This window comes from Petromyzon marinus, chromosome 9 (assembly GCF_048934315.1).
Source record: "Petromyzon marinus isolate PM22_M1 ecotype Great Lakes invasive population chromosome 9, UKy_Petmar_22M1.pri1.0, whole genome shotgun sequence".
Taxonomy (NCBI): domain Eukaryota; kingdom Metazoa; phylum Chordata; class Hyperoartia; order Petromyzontiformes; family Petromyzontidae; genus Petromyzon; species Petromyzon marinus.
In genome coordinates, this window is record NC_133675.1 from 16,241,298 (window position 1) to 16,259,214 (window position 17,917).

Sequence of the window (17,917 nt, forward strand, 5' to 3'; positions counted from 1 at the left end):
AGGTGGCATTGCGCAATTTGCAATTCAGCTGTTTGAAAGCCTGGTTGGTAAATCACGAAAAGAGCCATTTGAGGTTATAAATTGGTATTTTGCTTTAAATGATCAAATTCAGTTTTCCAAAATCACTCCAATCCTGCCCTTGGTAACCTCTTTATTTCCGCATGTTGACCAACAGTAGGTGTATATTTTACAGTTTTCCCATTTTATTCCTCAAATGTGTTGTTTAGGAAACTTGACGTACGTGACGTTAGTTCTGCTCGTACATCACTCCGCCTCAGAGGACGGCTACTGTGGAGTTGGAACGATGGGAACAATTCCTGCACATGAGATGGGCCAGGCCTTCATCCAGCAGTGACAAGATCATGGCTGACGATGGTGATGATGGTGATATTTGATGCTCAACATTGTTGCCCATGGCCTGCAATCCAATACTTTGGAGGCAAAGGGCTGGAAATGTCCGAATAACCCAAACCCGCTGGGCTGCGATGTGGCCAAGAGATGGGAGTCTTAACAAGTGAGCTGTTGAACCCATCTGTAGGAGACCGTTGAATGCTTCCCCCCCACATATTTGTTTCATTATTTCTGGATAATGTAGTTTTTCTCTGACACTGCAACAACACCCTCCCTTGTAAAACGAAACGTCCATCTCAGTGCGCGACCCCTACCGGGAGAGAAAAACAAAAAGCGAGAGACTCTGGCGAGGCTCTTCCGGGCGACGGATCAAACGGCGAGGTTAGCGTGAACCTCGATTGACGCGCGCCCTTCCCGCAGCTCGGGTCCCACTCACTGGCGGGACTCCCGCCGGCCGAGCCAGCTGCTGGAGGACCACGCCCGGCGGCACAACCTGACGGGGCCCCTGTACCAGGAGGGCTCGCTCTCGCTCGGGGACGATGCCTACACCCTCGCACAGTTCGGTGAGCCGCTCCTCCGCGTCATCGCTTAGACCGACCGTCGTGCGTCGGTCCAATGCGGACGCGCTCTCTCTCCCCTCTCCATTTTTTTCATTTTTGAGCTGCATTATATACGCCGGTGTAACACGCAGGCTTTCGCGACCAATATCATCCATGATGGAGGTTTTTTGGGTTAGATTGCGTGAAATATATACGCCGTGTGCTGGGAAATTCAAAGAACAGTAAATGTTTATTGATGCTTTTCTTATACGTCGGTAACACAGAATACGACATTTATATTTTGTGTGCATTATCTAGGAAAGCCTCACTTGTGCATTGGCAAATTCCCTAAAAAGTGCTTTGCACGTGAGAGGAAACGAGTAACCGGAGAAATCCCGCACACGGGAGGGGACGACGCTCAGATTCTTCCCTCGCGCCGCTCGACTTTGGAATTCCCTCCTCCCATCGTCTCATCATTTTCCCAAAGCTCCTAGAACAACCTTGCTCAATGGAGGAATCGTGTTAACGCTTATCTAGTACAACTTTGACGGTGCTATTTGTTGCTTTAAAAACAAGAGAAGTCACAGACCCAACTGCTGTACTCCTGTACATGTGATCGCAATGAGAATATTCTCGCAATGCCAACATTTTCATGTGTCGCTTTACAATTCAGAAAACCAGATGTCTTGAGATTGCCTACATCACGAAATAGTCACTGATAAATATTGGCATTAATTTGACATTGTTCCAGTTATTTCCCATATTGCCTGGTACTGGACAATACCTTTCTGTTTTATTAATATATTTGATGGCTCAATTAACACTAAAAAAATCTGGAACAGCGCTGAAATCTATGGGCCACCTGGTAGCCCTGCAGGTCGGAGTCCCACAGATGTCATGATGTCTCCATGATACAGACATTATAAATGTGGAACATTTCAATCCAGAACTTGAAATTTTGAGGTAATAAGCTCACAAGCTTGGTTCTCATTAATTTGCAAGAATGAGCCAAAGCCATATATTAAATTCCACATTATTATGGCAGGAGGTAGTATATCAATCATAATCCAACGAACATTAACTTTCCACATACGTGGTACATATTCAAACTACCATAAAGAGATGATGAGCCGAGTCGACCCCTGACCGATAATCGAACTCCGATCGGGGTTAATCAATCTGCCACAGCGGCATCTGGCCGGATAAAAATAAAAAAAATACCCGGTAATGTTTTGTCGGCACGGTTGATTGGGACGGTGCATCATAACCGTCGCTGGGCCGGGCGAGGGTTAACGGGGGTCATGAGGTTCCCGCACGGAGCGAGGTTCCCACTCTGGGTCTCGTCCGGGAAATCGGGGTTGCGGAATTGACGAGGGCAGCAGGAATGCGGCGTGCGTTCCGGGAGGCTCGCTGGAGCACCCGCGGCAGCGCTGTAAAATGACACTGTTTTTGATGTCATGCCATAATTGGGCAGGCCCTGCCCTAATGGATTGCTCGCAACAGTGTAACGTGAGTAAATAAAGGCCGTTTCCAGCCAGAGCCTCCGCTCGCTTGGGAGGGTTCTCATGCTGCGGCACACGTGTGTGTGTGTGAGTGCGTCTGTGTGTGTGTGTGTGCGTCTGTGTGTGTGTGTGTGCGTAGAATTAAATATGAACTTGTGTTTTCTGCATTCTTTCCTACATGTGATTGAGTGTATAGCCGTGTGCACTTCAATTTGAACTTCATGTGTGTTGCGCAGATTTGAGATGCAAGTCTCATTTAGGCGATGTATAAATAACAATTGTATCGCATTGTAGTATTGTAGTGTGAACATGGATGTGTATGTGAGCATTGGCATAGAATACGTTAAGTGCACTGCACTCTGGTGCAGGTGATGTGTTTCTGATTCTTGATAATAGACAACTGTGGCAGTTGGTATCTGGCGTAGGCGTCCCCTAGGTTTACTCAGAGTAAAGGAATGACCATTGCACTGTTGGCTGAAGAGATAAAGTGTTGCTGGGCTACAGTGGGACTGCCTACAGCACTACTTAATAGGTGCTCGCTAACATAATCTATGGCACTATGCAGCTATCTGGGTTATCTTTGTATTTGGTGTTTTATGTACCCATCATGTGTGTATCTACATTCTAAGTGCCTGTGTGTGAGTATTCGCCAGGGTGTACCCATCATGTGTGTATCTACATTCTAAGTGCCTGTGTGTGAGTATTCGCCAAGGTGTACCCATCATGTGTGTATCTACATTGTAAGTGCCTGTGTGTGAGTATTCGCCAGGGTGTACCCATCATGTGTGTATCTACATTCTAAGTGCCTGTGTGTGAGTATTCGCCAGGGTGTACCCATCATGTGTGTATCTACATTCTAAGTGCCTGTGTGTGAGTATTCACCAGGGTGTACCCATCATGTGTGTATCTACATTCTAAGTACCTGTGTGTGAGTATTCGCCAGGGTGTGCGACCATGAGTGGCGGTAGCCGAGTGGCTAGCACACGGTGCTGCGAACCCGCCGACTCGAGTTCGATTCCCGCTCGCGACCAAAAAGAGCGGCGAATATTTGAACTGGTCTTGGGCCTTCCCTAGTTCGACTCAGCCTCAAATGAGTATGTGATGCCGTGTGAAAGCATCAGCATTGGGCACACAAAGGTGTTGGCCACCCGCCCTTTAATATGCTGTGCCGGTCTTCACAGGTGCTCTCGCACAGGACTTTCTCCAACAGGCTGCTGGAGGACACGCGGGCGATCTTTGTCTTTATTAGTCGCACAACGATGTACGTTATACAAGTTCATTTGACTCCTGTAGCCACTCGAGACAAACATTTACACAATGTAGTACCAATAATAATGACAACTTCTATAGTGCCGTAACATAACGAGCCATGACAAGGGCTCCGAATGTGTGTCATGTAGATTAACGTTGATCCTTCACTTCTGAACCTAAATTGCAACAATTCATATAATCTCAAGAGGGGGTGAATAGTTACAGCCATCTAGCATTATCCATATGCCATACCAGAGCGTCTTGTGGCAGGAGTGGTATAGTATCATCACGCCAATTCGTCTGTATTGGCAAAGCTCAAACCAGAGCGTTTTGTGGCAGGAGTGGTATAGTATCATCAAGCCAATTCGTCTGTACTGGCAAAGCTCAGTAAAAATCCACAAAAGTTATTTTCATCTTCAGAGAATAAAGCAAACAATCCATGGCAACATTTGCACTTTAGTTTCAAGTGCACAGGATTTTGTGAGTAATTCACATCATTACTGAACAAAAAATAATGAAATGTTAATACGCAAGTAAGGCCTTCCGCAGATTTCTTTTGGACCTGCAGTTGACCTGACTTCAAGGCAATGCATCACCCTAATGGGAATCATGGCGTTAAGAGAATCACTGCTCAAAATACTTAACGTCGTAATGATCCTAATGAATTAAATATATCATTATTTTGGTTATTTTTAGCTGGCCGCGTTTTTTGTTGTTGTTACTGATGCAGTGCTGTAAAGTAAAAACTCGCTCGTCTGGTGGAATAACTTTGTGGGTTCCTCTTTGTGGGGCAAAGAAGCAGATGCCCTTCCTGAACAACCTTGGTGGAGGATATGTGGCTCAGGGGGTTAATTCCTGTCAGACTAGAACAAAAAAACATTGATACTTTATTGTAACTATATTCTTGGTTCTTTCGGTAAAGTCACAAATATAAAAATAGATTTTTATTATTATTATTTTACTATTTTATTGTTTCTCTTCTACGTGACTTTACCGAAAGAACCAAGAATATGAATCCCTGCATTCACGAAAGCTTTAAATCAAAATTTACATTGTAACTGTTAAAATGTTCATAATGTGTTCTCATGCACTCAATTGACTGGAATTAATCCAATCAGCCAATCAGGATGTGATTCAATCTTGCCTTCCTTGAACGCATCACATCACAACGCATCACAACGCATTGCATCGCATCACATCACATCACAACGCATCACAACGCATCACATCGCATCGCATCACATTATATTACATTACATCGCATCACATCGCATGACACTACATCACATCATATCGTTGTGCACGCTCTGTCCGATCACCAAGTCTGATCCCGATTCGGTGCAATCCTCACCTGTAGGTGGGCGTGCAAGTTGGTGGTAGACAATTCGATATATTGCTGGCAAAGTCGAGGTGAGGTGAGTAAGTATAATGGTATTTCAATAATTTAGAAACTCAATGAGACTAGATTTCTCCTTTGCAAGGGAGATACAAGCTGGCAGCACTGCCAATGCTCACATACACATATAAATAGGTATGTATGGCTACACATAGAATAGTGTCTGTTGTATTCTATTTTATTAATGCATAATTATATAAATAATTATAAATAATTTTATAAATAATTATGCATTAATGAAGAGTCTAGATTAGGTTGGAGAGAGAGGAATGTTCAGATCAGTTTACACAAGGAGGAGGAGTATTCATTGTCTGAATGGGAAACAGAAGCAAGGTTTTCCAGCTCGGCTCCGAATATATATTTTGTTGAAGCGGCGATGGAGCACAGGGGCAGCGGAGAATAGCAGAGAGTCTGGGGGATTGAAAATTGTATCAGAGTTCGGCACTGGAGCACAGACAAAAAGGATGTTTTTAGAGCAAAATGCAAAACATGGACAAAACTGTGAATATTTGTCTGAGAAACAGAGCGCTTCTGAGTGCGAGATCTGAACATGAGCAGAGGACAAGGCCTCTGGAGGATCTCGTAAATCAAAGCCCCCCAGTTGTTGTGGATTACTTGGCAGGAATATTTTTGTACCGATTCAAGTTTACGGGTGTTATGAGACTGCTCGGTGTGCCAAGCAAACGGGTTGAACCCTAAACCCTGGCACGGGATCCACTGGTGCAGGTTTATAGCTTAAAAGCTGGGGTAGGCATGTCGAAAGAGCCAATTAATCATGCCAGGATTTTTTTTTGCGATGCCCTGCAGTGTGTATAGGTGGCAGTGGAATTTTAACCATCGAGTCCTTTTCAAATTGCCTTGGTGCAAAGCACATTAGCTGCTAGGTTCTCAGTCTACATGGTCACATACCTAAACACATTGACTGTTAATCTGAGCCTTACTCTCAATCAATGCAAACCTGATTCCATCCATAATTAGCTTAAAATCCAACACTAATCTTAATTCTCATCACTGTATACCATAACATTGATTATAATCGCTGTAAACTCTAAATGAAATGTGAGCCTAAAACGAAAATTGTAAATGTAAACATCACTCCATATCATTTTCAACTTGTGTTCATTATTTAAACAACGCTCTGAAACTCCTTTTGGCAAGAGCCTCACATCGTTTTGAGGAATTGCCTTGGACGATGATGTCACAAAAGCGTTGCTGGAGTCGCCTTCAATATACCTTGGCGTAACCAACAGGAGACGCCCTCCTCCAAGATCTCTGAGTAGTGCTTCAAGACTGCATGCCACTTACCCATTGTGTGCACATATCACAGGGAGCCATCGCTGCAAGGCTAGGTTGAATTTAGTTTAAATAACCAATTTATTAATAGTTTTCCACAATCATCAGTAAGCAGCTTGATACATATTATAATGTGGTTTAAGCATCGTAGCTGCCGAGATTTGAACCTAGGGCCTCAATTGTGTGCGCCTCGCTGCTCTAAGACATGCATTTTGACCCCCCAGAGATACACAGCCATTTTTTTTACTGTACGTTTCACGATGCATCTAACACAAACAGTCAAGAACCAGATTAATATTTACAAGATAAACAATTTTCTTAAAATTTTGGTGAGAAAAACAAACAAACCATAAACATCACAAAAAGAAAATCTGAAAATGCAGGAGTGAAAACTCGACAAAGCACGTGAAGATGATTTTTTATTTAATCTCAGGGCATTGTGGAATATACCCAGAATGACATTCAAGCCTTAGCAGAGCCTTAAATGAACACGGATTTTATATTACTTTACTTATTCCTACCTGAAAGACTTAATGACAATGGTCTAGTTAAATGGATGCCATACCATGAATGTGCATCAAGAGCAGAAACCTCTGTTTTTCACCCAGCAGCCTCTCCAGAGTATAATGACACACAGATGCCGCTTGCAATGAGGCCTGGCAGAAAATAGGGGCTTGGGTAATTTAAGTGTATAATGGTCACGCGTGTGTGTGTGTGTAAGTAGGTATGGTAAAACAACGGCCTTAACTCCAACTGGACTCTCAAATGTGACAGAATTACACCTCAATTGTTACATAAACTCAAGTCCAGGTCCTTCAGTTAAGCAAGGAGGAGCTATTAAAATTACTAATACAACAAATGAAACATTGAACACTATAGGAATGATGGTAGTTATTTAAACTATCTGACCTATATCACTGATACAAAATGGCCTATGCTTGAAAATTGTATCAAATGGTCTTTAAATTTGGTATCTTTCTCAAGATTGTGCCCTTCTGTCATGAGAGACAACACGTTCATTCCAACGAAACAGGTCTACTGGCAATGCACTGACGTTATCTGGCTGCCCTGTACAAACACACAACACTTGGATATATAAATCATCTCAGAATAAAAATATGTATTTATACTGGAGGAATCCGATGAGCTGTAAAGCTCTTTATCAGAGACCACGCTAGATACATTAGGGGAAACATACCGATCTACACAGGTTAAATATGTTTTTTACAGCAAGGCATGAGGGGTAGAATTCTCAGGCCAGAGAAGAGATTGAGAGAGAGTTATTTAAACCGAGTCATGGGCAGAAGATAAGAGGAAGGCATTGACCCTGGACTTGAACAGGCAGCTTGTCTCAGCTGTGCACACATTAATCTGAATGGAATTCTAGGCCTCAAGGCCAGCAGTAGAGACAGAGTGACATCCCGTCAAATAAAGGTTGACTGGGGGTGTTGACAAATAGTATTGGTTGCTGGAGAGGAGAGCATGTGAAAGGACATAGAGGATCTTAAACATGGTGAAGGCAATCTCTTGGTCGATGTGGGGTGGGATTTGTAGCCAGCAGACAATTTTGGATTTTGAGGTGGTAATTTTTATTGGTTGCAGCTGAGAAGCTAACATGCATTGATATATATAAGTAAGGGTAAATGCAAAACACCACGGTAAGTCTTCCAATTATATTAAACTGTCCCCCCCTGCTTAATGGAACCTTTTCCAGATTTGATTACTAAAATGTATTTTTATTATGGACGAAACGGTTTGACTTATGGCAAACCTTTATTGATACATTACAAAGAGTGTTGTTTAGTATTGGGTAAGAGAGGTCAATACAAAGTAAATGTAAATTCGGCTCTACAATCTCATAGCTATTTTTTTTACCTGTGTACAATCTGAGTGAAGATGTAGAATTCATCGTTTTCCTTGCCGACGTATATTGCGGTCACATGGGCACTGATGTCACTGTCTCTCCACGACTGAGGAGCAGCTGATAATTAAACAGGCGTACGTAAACACATGTTTACTCATCTTTATTCACGAAGCACGGTTCATCTACAACCCAGATCTTGCATAGTAACCATAACACGTGTGTCAAAGCATTCTTAGCGGTGATCGTTAAAAATGAAGTAACAGTTGTAACTCAGCATAGACTCCTTAATCCTTTTGTATTTTTTTTATCAAATGTTGTCCCACTTGTGCTGTCGGGATCACATCATAAGGTGAAGAATCCATTTGAAACTCTCACAATAGCAGTTTATCATCCCGTGATAGAGAATTGCCCATGAAAGGAGATATATATCACACTTCTGGCATTTACATTCTCAGAGCTGGAATCGAGTCAAATTAATTGCAAAGCCAAATATAACATTGTGTTTTTTGTGCACGTATTTGTGAGCGGGCTGAGGCCATCAACTCCCTGCACTTTAAACTCCGGTTTAATTGCAGGCAGCTGCCTGGATTAAAACCCAGGATCTCGGCTCTGCCAACTCAGTCCTCTGACGTCTGAGCAACCCGGTCAACCTCTAACTATATAAATATACGTAACACTAAATCATAATTAGTACTAAATAATCATTAGCGTCATTGTGGAAGATTATACATAAGATTATAAGGAACAAAATAAATAAGCAAACAATATGAAGGAGACATTGTCTGAATCTATGCAGACTTGTAATATTCAATTACGTAAACCTTTATTGACCCTCATAATTTATAACAACCAAATATATATAGCTGAATGTTTCCATGAGTTTAAAACATTTACAGTATTTATCGCACTCGCAACGCCATGAACTCAACGTGGTAGTTTGTAATTTAACGTAAATAAATCTAAACGAAAATGTTAATTATTGTCTCTGTGAATGTGGAAATGTTGCCACAAAGAAAGCAGTGAGTGAAGCCTCATGGCCAGTTGTTCTTGGCCCCATATCCTGAGAATCCATACCCATACTCTGAGCGACCTAATCACACCGAGAACCGGGAGGGAACGATCCTGGAATTATATATTGGGCTTCTTCACGTGATGGATCACTCAGCTACACGGCATTATAATCCAGCCCCACGGATTCTTTGAGCTGCACTGCCAGAACAGCGAACACTAACCCACGCCACGTGTGCGCGCAACTTAGCGTGGCCTCTTCCCATTTCAATATAAACCATACAGAGCACAACTAATGGGAAACAGCTGCTTATGTAGTTTAATAGTATGTGCATATATAGTGCACTCTAGTAAATATTATATATTTAATAGTAAAAAAAAAGGTTTTGGAATTTCACTTGGTCCAATAAAATATATTATTGACATATTTAATATATATAATGTATTTAATGTTTTATTTACAGGTATTTAAGCAATCAAACCAAGGACACCTCTGTGGTACTCCTGAGAGTCACGTGACAATTGCTTTCCAGTTCTCCCTTGCAAAAGATTTGACTCGTCTCTCGAGTTTTCGTCTCATTTAACCAAATAAACTTACAAAACAAACGTAACATTCAATTATTGTTTTCTTATTACAAAACATACAACTCAGCTTAAACATCCCTAGGTGTGTGTTATTGCGCACGAGGTGTGCGTCAAAATAATGAGAGATATTTGTGTCTTTAAACGGACCTGGTCATTTCGACATAGAAATATAATGAATTGCATGGGCACAAAATCACGTTGTGCAGATTGGCATGCGCATCACGAACTGGTATCAGATATTGCCAACGTGCTCCAGCCATAGAATGCAGGGTGTATATTTTTGAGGTGTCAACTGTCCACTCACAGTGTTGCTGTTTTATATACTACAGATGTTAGTGCTCAGAAACAATGCAGATTAAAGTATTGCTTCGAGTCTGGCAATTCTCTAGACCTGCTCTTACGAAATGTCAATGACATGTACCCAGATCTGGTCAGGTAGCTGTGCGGTAGAGCAAGCGGCCCACAAACAGAAGATTGTGAGTTCATTCCTAGTTGGAGCCTGACTCAACCCATAATACTTCTAGAGTCGATAAAATAGCTACCACTTTGCAAGGATATAAACAGTGGGTGTCATATGGAGGGGTTCATCCCTGCCATAGGAACGTCGTATTTCCCACCATTGGCTCATTGCTGTAAATAGGAGGTGGGCACCTCCTCAGTGCTCGTCTGAGAGGGAAATCACTTCGGGCTTTCACCTACACCGTATCTCACGTGAAGGAGTGTATATGTGGGGCAGGCTGGGGGGCAGGAAACCCGATTTTTTGTTTTTAATATTAGGCAGTGGTAATAATATTAGTGGTAAAGTATTGACAGGCTGTCCTTACTAATGATTTCATGAATATTTTGAGTTGTGAAGTCATACATGCGTGTAACCGTGTTGGCGTTGAGGTCATTGGCAAGAGGTCGCTGTCTCGTTAGCCCTTGCCATCTGTGGCCCACCCAGTCCCAGGCCTTGGATGTTTTTAAAGGGCAAGTGCGCAGCCGTGCATGGGAGGCAGATGGAAGGTGGGGAGCGGTGGTGGGGTGCGAGGTGGTGGGAAACAAGAGGTGAGATGGGGTCATTGGTTGACCTTGCCTCACATGGCCAGTGGCCTGTTTCATCCGCTGCCACACCTCTTGGCCACTTGGCCAAGTTTGCTCTGGGCTGCAGGTATTTCTGGGCAATTTTGTTGAGGCACTTGAAAAGTGATGCCTATCACTCGGTACCGCGTATACCTGAGTATTCCTCAATACCTTGGTATTTCTTCGTGCCAGCTAATATTGTCAATACATAGAATTGGGTATGTTGAGGTTTTGTTTCACGTGACGTTGGGTGGCTCAGAGCAAGCACTACGCCATTTCCGTTGAGATCCTGACTTCGAATCCAGCTTAATCCACCTGCATCGAAACGGCGTTCTTCATTGCAGTGAGTTGATTTTCTATGCCTGATCACCAATGACATTACAAACACAATATTTTTGTTTATCATTAAAATGTATTCCAGGAGTCAAAGATTATCAGTAGACTGACATATGTTAACTCATCTTGATAGCGTTATCATATAGTGTTGGGTAATAGAGGCCTGTCGAAGTAGTTGTGTGATGTCTACAAATTAATAGTTACACAAGTATGCTTTAGCTATATCACCCAATATATCCAACAGTGCAATCGGTAAATATTTGGTGATTGGGTCAAGTGTCCTGCGACCCAGCGATCAACTCACTTTCTGACAACCTTTTACCCAGTGACCAGGGTTATAGTTACCAGATTTAGAATATGCCGCTGCTGCTTCATGCCGTGCCTTGGATGCCAAAACTTTTCAGCTAAACAATGCATCAGTATCCCCAGGTGGGTACACTTTGGTGGGGGGGGGGGGGGTGTGGCGTTAGCAGTGGTAGAGGCCCTCTGGGGGCGCGGCAGCGTTGACGGGTGGCTGAGGTCACGTCCGTCCACGGTGGAGAGGGAGTTTGACGAAGCTGCCCCTTGCGAAGATGTTAAACATCAGGGGGTCCTTTGACTCAAGTTTATTTAAAACAGCCACACTGACATGAGAGTAACACATCAAGAGTAATTTAAATCTCCAGCTATAAAGAAGATACCATGGTAGTACTCAGAAATGACAAGGGAAAACGTTTATCCGTTGCTACTTTTTGTTTTAATGTAAAATGTGAGATGGTTGTGGGGGTGGGCTATAGGGAAATAAGTAATTTGAGATTGAGAGGCGAAAATACAATATAATACGAGGCTGTGAAGGACTTCATCTCGAAAAATAATTTGTTTAGCTCACTCATTGAACAAATAAATTAAGAGCCGACCATTCCTCCATGGAAGTCAACTGTGGTTGCCCTATGGAGAACATTGTCCTTGTCAGAGGAATATATTAAACCCACCGTCGGTTCAGACCAATGAGCTGCTCTCAGTGCTGATTTGGGCATGGGTTCACTCGCTTTGATGCAAATAAATAGATTCTAACATCATCTCATGTGGTCTTCCATGTGATTTTCAGTGAAGCAAACAAAGTGTGGCTCAGGCGAAATGCAACGCAGGAGATGGTGGTGGTGTTGTGAGGGTTAAAGGAAGAGCGTCACACTTCCGGTGACCATCATTGCCCCGTCTGATATTAACATTCACACGCAAGCATGTACACCTTCAACCTTTGCTTGCCCTCCTCAGTTTGTCCACACTGGTACTCATTTTAGGCTGAGTCCATCGAGAGGATGTTTACGTACACATTTCCTCTCTTGTTCTTATATGAACACCACACATACTCAACAAAGGCAAAGAATCCCCCGTATCGCCTTTACAGACTGTTGGGGCAGGTGCTGTTAGCGAGCAAACATACTCACAGACATACATACTCGCACACATACACACTTAGAAACCAGATGTTGCAAAAAGTGTGAAATTAAAATAGAGATTGTTCTTTCTGGTTGAAATAATGCCGGCAACCTGCTGAGGTGTTGGGGTTCCTGGGAAATGCATTGATTTATAAAACTGACTCAGTGGCCTACCGACAGCTTAGGGAAAGTCCCTTCCTATCATTATTATGAGGCACATAGTCCCATCACTCACACTCATTGACTAGCACTGCCAAGAGGTGGTTATGTTACGAGGGGGTGTCTAAGTAGTGCTGGAGTTTAAAATTCACATTTAGCATTCAACAGAGAGTCTGTATTGTCTCAGGATGTCAAGGTCCTTCATTACGCCTGGTGTGCACATGTGCCGCAACACACACTGCGGATTACGCAGGCGAGTGGTCGTCGTTTTCTACATTGAGAAAGGCTGCGCTGATTTTCTCTCTAAAATTATCCAAGCCCACCATAAAGTCGATGAATATTTAAAGGAAGCACGTGCATACTTCACAAGAGTACGTCATTGTTTCTGCCATGCAACGCTTGCAGAGTTCTAGTTGTTGGCTCTTGGGCACTCGAGTATCCTCCAATGTGCAAAACAATAAATGGCCAAATATCTCTAGTTGGGCCTAATTATTGAGGCTTCTTGAGTACACTTTTAAAATGACTCATTTCGATTGCTGCAATATTGTAATGAATTTCGCGAAGGTAATATAACGTTTTCTTAGTTATTCTTGTTAAAATTATCCAGGAAATATGGACTTTTGATCAAACGATTGAGCAGCTAATCAACATTTTTGCTACTAGCATACAGAAACTGTCCCAATATGTCATTACGCAAAGTAATTTGCATTAATGTCTCCTCAAAAACTGGGCTGAACTTTCGAGATTTTCTCTCAAGAGTATTCCTACTCATTGTTTTAAGAATTATTTTGAATAAACGTGTGCAATCCATGGAGCTTTTCCAAACAAACGGTTTGAACTGTTGTTACACTGTGCAGTAAGTAAAGGTGCCGGGCTGGAGCGCGGTGAAGATGACAACGGCGGCCTGGCAGTGCAGGAAGCTGGGCTTGCTCTCGGCAGGGGAGGTAGCATCGGGACCACACAGACAGCTCGGGCGCTTTGATGCCACTTCTCTCTCTCTCTCTCTCCACCTTTACACGAAATAGAACACGTGCTTTGATTCAGACGGGCCTGCGAACCCTAGGCAGGGGCTGGGAGTCAGGAGGTGAACCTTAGCTCAATTTTCTGGTATTTAACATTCAGCTTTTATCTAAAACATACAGGGCCCGTTCCTCCCAAACGGGAAGAGCTTGAAGCGAATAGATGTTTTGCATGAGCCTTTGGGAATGCGTTCAGATACTGGTGAAACATAATAAATGTGCAGCTGTGCAATTGCTGGCTGATGCCAGTGCTGGTGGAAGGGCCTCCACTCGACAGAGCTCAAGAGAAACACATCTCGATAGTATTTGGCCTACTCTTCCCACGCTGGCCACACATCTTGGAAGAGGTGGGACTACCCACACTTAAATTATCACCACTTGTGATATGCTGATCGACTAACTGTGGACTTTGTGGCTGGAGAGTGGACAGAAGCGGGGGGGGGGGGGGGGTGGCAGGGGCAGAGAGATTTTTAAAACCTGCCCCATCGCTTCAACCGCCGCATAGCTCTAGATCTGATCGATCCCGCGACCTCTGCATCACTAGGTCCAGTGGGCTCATCACGGCACTTTCGGTGTAATGACTTACCAATGATACATTGACTCTCTATGCAGTGCTGTGTATTTTAAGTACAATTCATTGCATTGAGAAAACAACATGAAATTTTGGTTTGCACATCTGCACGCTATTGTCCTGCAATTATTTATTCCCTTTTAAAGGTTCTATTTACTCTGTCTTATTGTGGGTTTTTATTTTTGTTACTCAACCTTGCCAATGTAAAACGGGTGTCGCCTTAAGAATGGAACCACCTTCGGATTCCCGGCTTCTCCCGCGAGCCGACGCCAAAAGCAGCCGCTCAGGGCCCTGCGAGCCAACCCCGGCTGTCATGCGTCACGACGTCTCGTTAACCCTCACGAGGGAGAACACCCCTCTTGCTGGCACAGCGATCCATTCAATTTGGGTCTTTTTTATAATCAAATGCACGATTTGCTTGTTTGGAACCAGCTTATAAGCTGACGATATTACAGTGTGTGCGAGAAATAGGAATAGGTGTAATAGTGTCATGTGTTTGGCCAGGTGTGGTGGCCTGCACGTGTGATGCAGGAACTTGGTTTAATGTTTGGTTGGTGAATTGTGGTGAGGTCATGCATGGTAAAAAAAAATCAGAATATAAGAATGGTTGAGGCATCATAATCCTCAAAAGACAAATACAAATAAAAGCTCAACGCTCTTCGAATGTGCAATTGGGCAAGAGCATCCATATCTTTGATCACATGTTAAGTCTGGCAATTAGTGAAAACATCTGGAAAAATACACGTGATTACCAGGACCATGTTCATTAACTATGCAATCATAACAAAATCGTGCTGATATATGTTACACAATTATTGTTTACCCATTGAAGCACCCTCGCGATATATATTTCGCACTCATTGGTGACCAGGCAGAGACTGAATGAATAGTGGACGCCTAATTTTGATCAGGCATTCCCTAACGGGAATGGCTGCGGTGATGACGAACTAAATCGATGGCGGCATGGACAAGAAAAACAAGTTTTACCGAGGTACAAAACCTTATTTGTTGGTGGTTTATTGCTCAAACGCTGGCATTTGCCCACTGAGTTACCCGGCTGCTCCAAATTCAGATTTATTGCACAGCCAGTGTTGACTTGGATGAGACCATTAACTCACGAGCTACTTTTAGAAACCTGGTTCTAATTAGTGGCACACCAGAGCAGGGCATTTTTCGACTCTGTCAGAACAACACGTTTAGCCAATTCATAGTCGGAGTGAACTGCGATGATCCGTACCTCATTAAAATAACTATTTAATCAATAAGAAACGAGATTAAAACAGATGTAGTGACATTTATAAATTGTGAAAAGTTTATGTTTTTGGATAAATGAAAAAAATACGTATTTTGTTAAATAAATATACGATCATTTATAATGTGATCAACAATCAATTACAGTATTTAATTACTTAATATACCTAATTTAAGATGACAAAATACCTTTATTGCAGATACTATGTGGCTGGGCGCCGGTTTAAGAAGGTCATGGGTTCAGGGTCGTGGGTCAATGTCAGACCAACATTCTACATCGCGAATAAAATAATGACCACTTCCAGTAGAAAATGAAAACTGGTTATCCCCAATATAAAAAAACGGACGCTCGTCATGAGAACGTTGAATATCCACCAATGATTCAGGACTGACTGCCAACATAAATTATATGTTCATGTCATTAGCATATTATGATTTGCATAAATAATACAATTATTACATGAGCGATTGAGTGGCTGAATAGTTAGCATTATGATTTATTTAGGTTATTGCTTGCTGACTCATTCCATGCAACTTTGAAAGTTGGTCATTTTTAAAGATCCATACCAAGCAGACTGCCATTCCAAATAATGAACGTGAGACTGATTAAGACATTTCTCCTCCTAGTAAATATGTACTTTTGCACAGCATCTAAAGAACAGATGAACCATCAAGGGACAAGGTCGTGGTCCCTCTAATCAGAACCAGAGAGAACAAAGATCTGCTCTCTGCTGCCACATGCTTCATATGCTGAGTGATGGCACAGGCGTGGATCAAGGTGAGATTTTAAAAACGAATATATGGCCACCCACTTTGGATAAACCGAATAATTTGTTTATAGGACAACTATATTCAGATGGGATTGATCGTTTTTGAAATATTCATTGCTGGGAGGATTCAAACATAGCTTGCTCAACACAAATACGTGGACATTAAGGCCAGCCCCTGGGCCACGCAGACACCGCTCTGGCGGCTTAACGATTGTTTCTGCTGTACGAAGCGCATTGATGCCGTGCACTTGAATTGGTCGAACATTCGTGGTATGAATGGGCTGGGCAGCGCCTATTGTGTTCAGCCCCCCAGAGGGACTCGCACGGTCAGGCCCAGGCATGCACGTGCACACTTTCAAGTTAGATATGGAAAGCGCATTTTGTCTGCTAGTCGTATTTACCCACTTTATGTTCCTTGCATATGTTCTGTCCGAAAAGTGTTATGTTAAATATTTTATTTTACACCACTGAAAATAAGATCCAAGGACAGACAGTCTTTCTTTCTACGGTTTTGGGGATTTGCAATATGTGCACTCACCCTTCCCAACATGTGCGCTCAAGCATGCACGCACGCAGGTGAACTTGCACTCAGTTAGGTGCCAAGATGCCCCCTTTGGTCTGAATAGACCAGTGGAACAAGTGCCGCTTGTGAGCAAATATTGAGACCGAAAAGACGCATGGGAGATTGTGGTAAGGCAAGTGCCACACACGCGGCTTTTGCCTACCCATGAGATAGCAAAGTTCTCATTGTAAGTGGAGTGTACCTAAAGTAAAGTTAGGTGAGGATACCAACTAGTGTATCTCTGACCAAACCACCAGAATGCACCCATTCTTATCAGACCTCGGAAAGCGAAGCCTGGATAGTGTTTGTATTCATGACCACCATTCACAGCAGGTTGTTATAGGCGGTGGGGCTATAAGGTGGGCAGTAGAAAGTCGTGAAGCAAAATCTTTTGTTACGATATACCTTCTATGCTCCCATATAAGCATGGTCCAACATAACACTAAAATACAAAGACAGATATTCCCTGTATAGCCTTTAACAGGCTGTTGGGGCAAGTGCTGTGAGCGAACATCTATTAAGGCCAGCATGGCACACGAAGGGTGGGTGGTCAGCACTGTTTCCAGCCACCGTTGTCTCCAAAATATTTACGTTTATACACTGCACTAGTGCCCATTTAAGGCTGAGTTGACCCAGGGGAGACCAAACATCACAAGCCATGAAAAATACGGGAGGGGGACACAGGCTGCATACCAGATGCCCTGATTCCTAGGCTATCAATCCACCTATCCATGGGTGGCTATAGAATGGCTAGTAGATTGCACCAGAAGTCCTTGGTTCTTTATGTAACGGTGTCTGTCACGTACGAATGAGAACAAATATAGAAAAAGGAAATATAAATGTTCTTTGAGAAAATAAAACGGTGGCCTTTGGTGGCCTGGACTTCATAGAGGAAACCAAAATGCTGCATTGCAGAGTTCGAAATTGTATTTACTTTGGCCCCCAGATGAGTGAATGTAGTATATACTGCATTGTTGTTT

At 43.0% G+C, this 17,917-nt stretch overlaps 1 protein-coding gene across 3 annotated transcripts in view; it reads left to right on the forward strand.

The window, feature by feature from the left end:
- LOC116940442 (dysferlin-like) overlaps positions 1-17,917 on the forward strand; it is a 207,273-nt gene that overhangs the window by 90,997 nt on the left and 98,359 nt on the right. For all 3 annotated transcript variants that reach the window (XM_032950274.2, XM_032950273.2, XM_032950275.2), the window contains one exon: positions 772-914. In XM_032950274.2, coding sequence (XP_032806165.2) covers positions 772-914 — 143 coding nt within the window. The remainder of the gene's footprint in view (positions 1-771; positions 915-17,917) is intronic.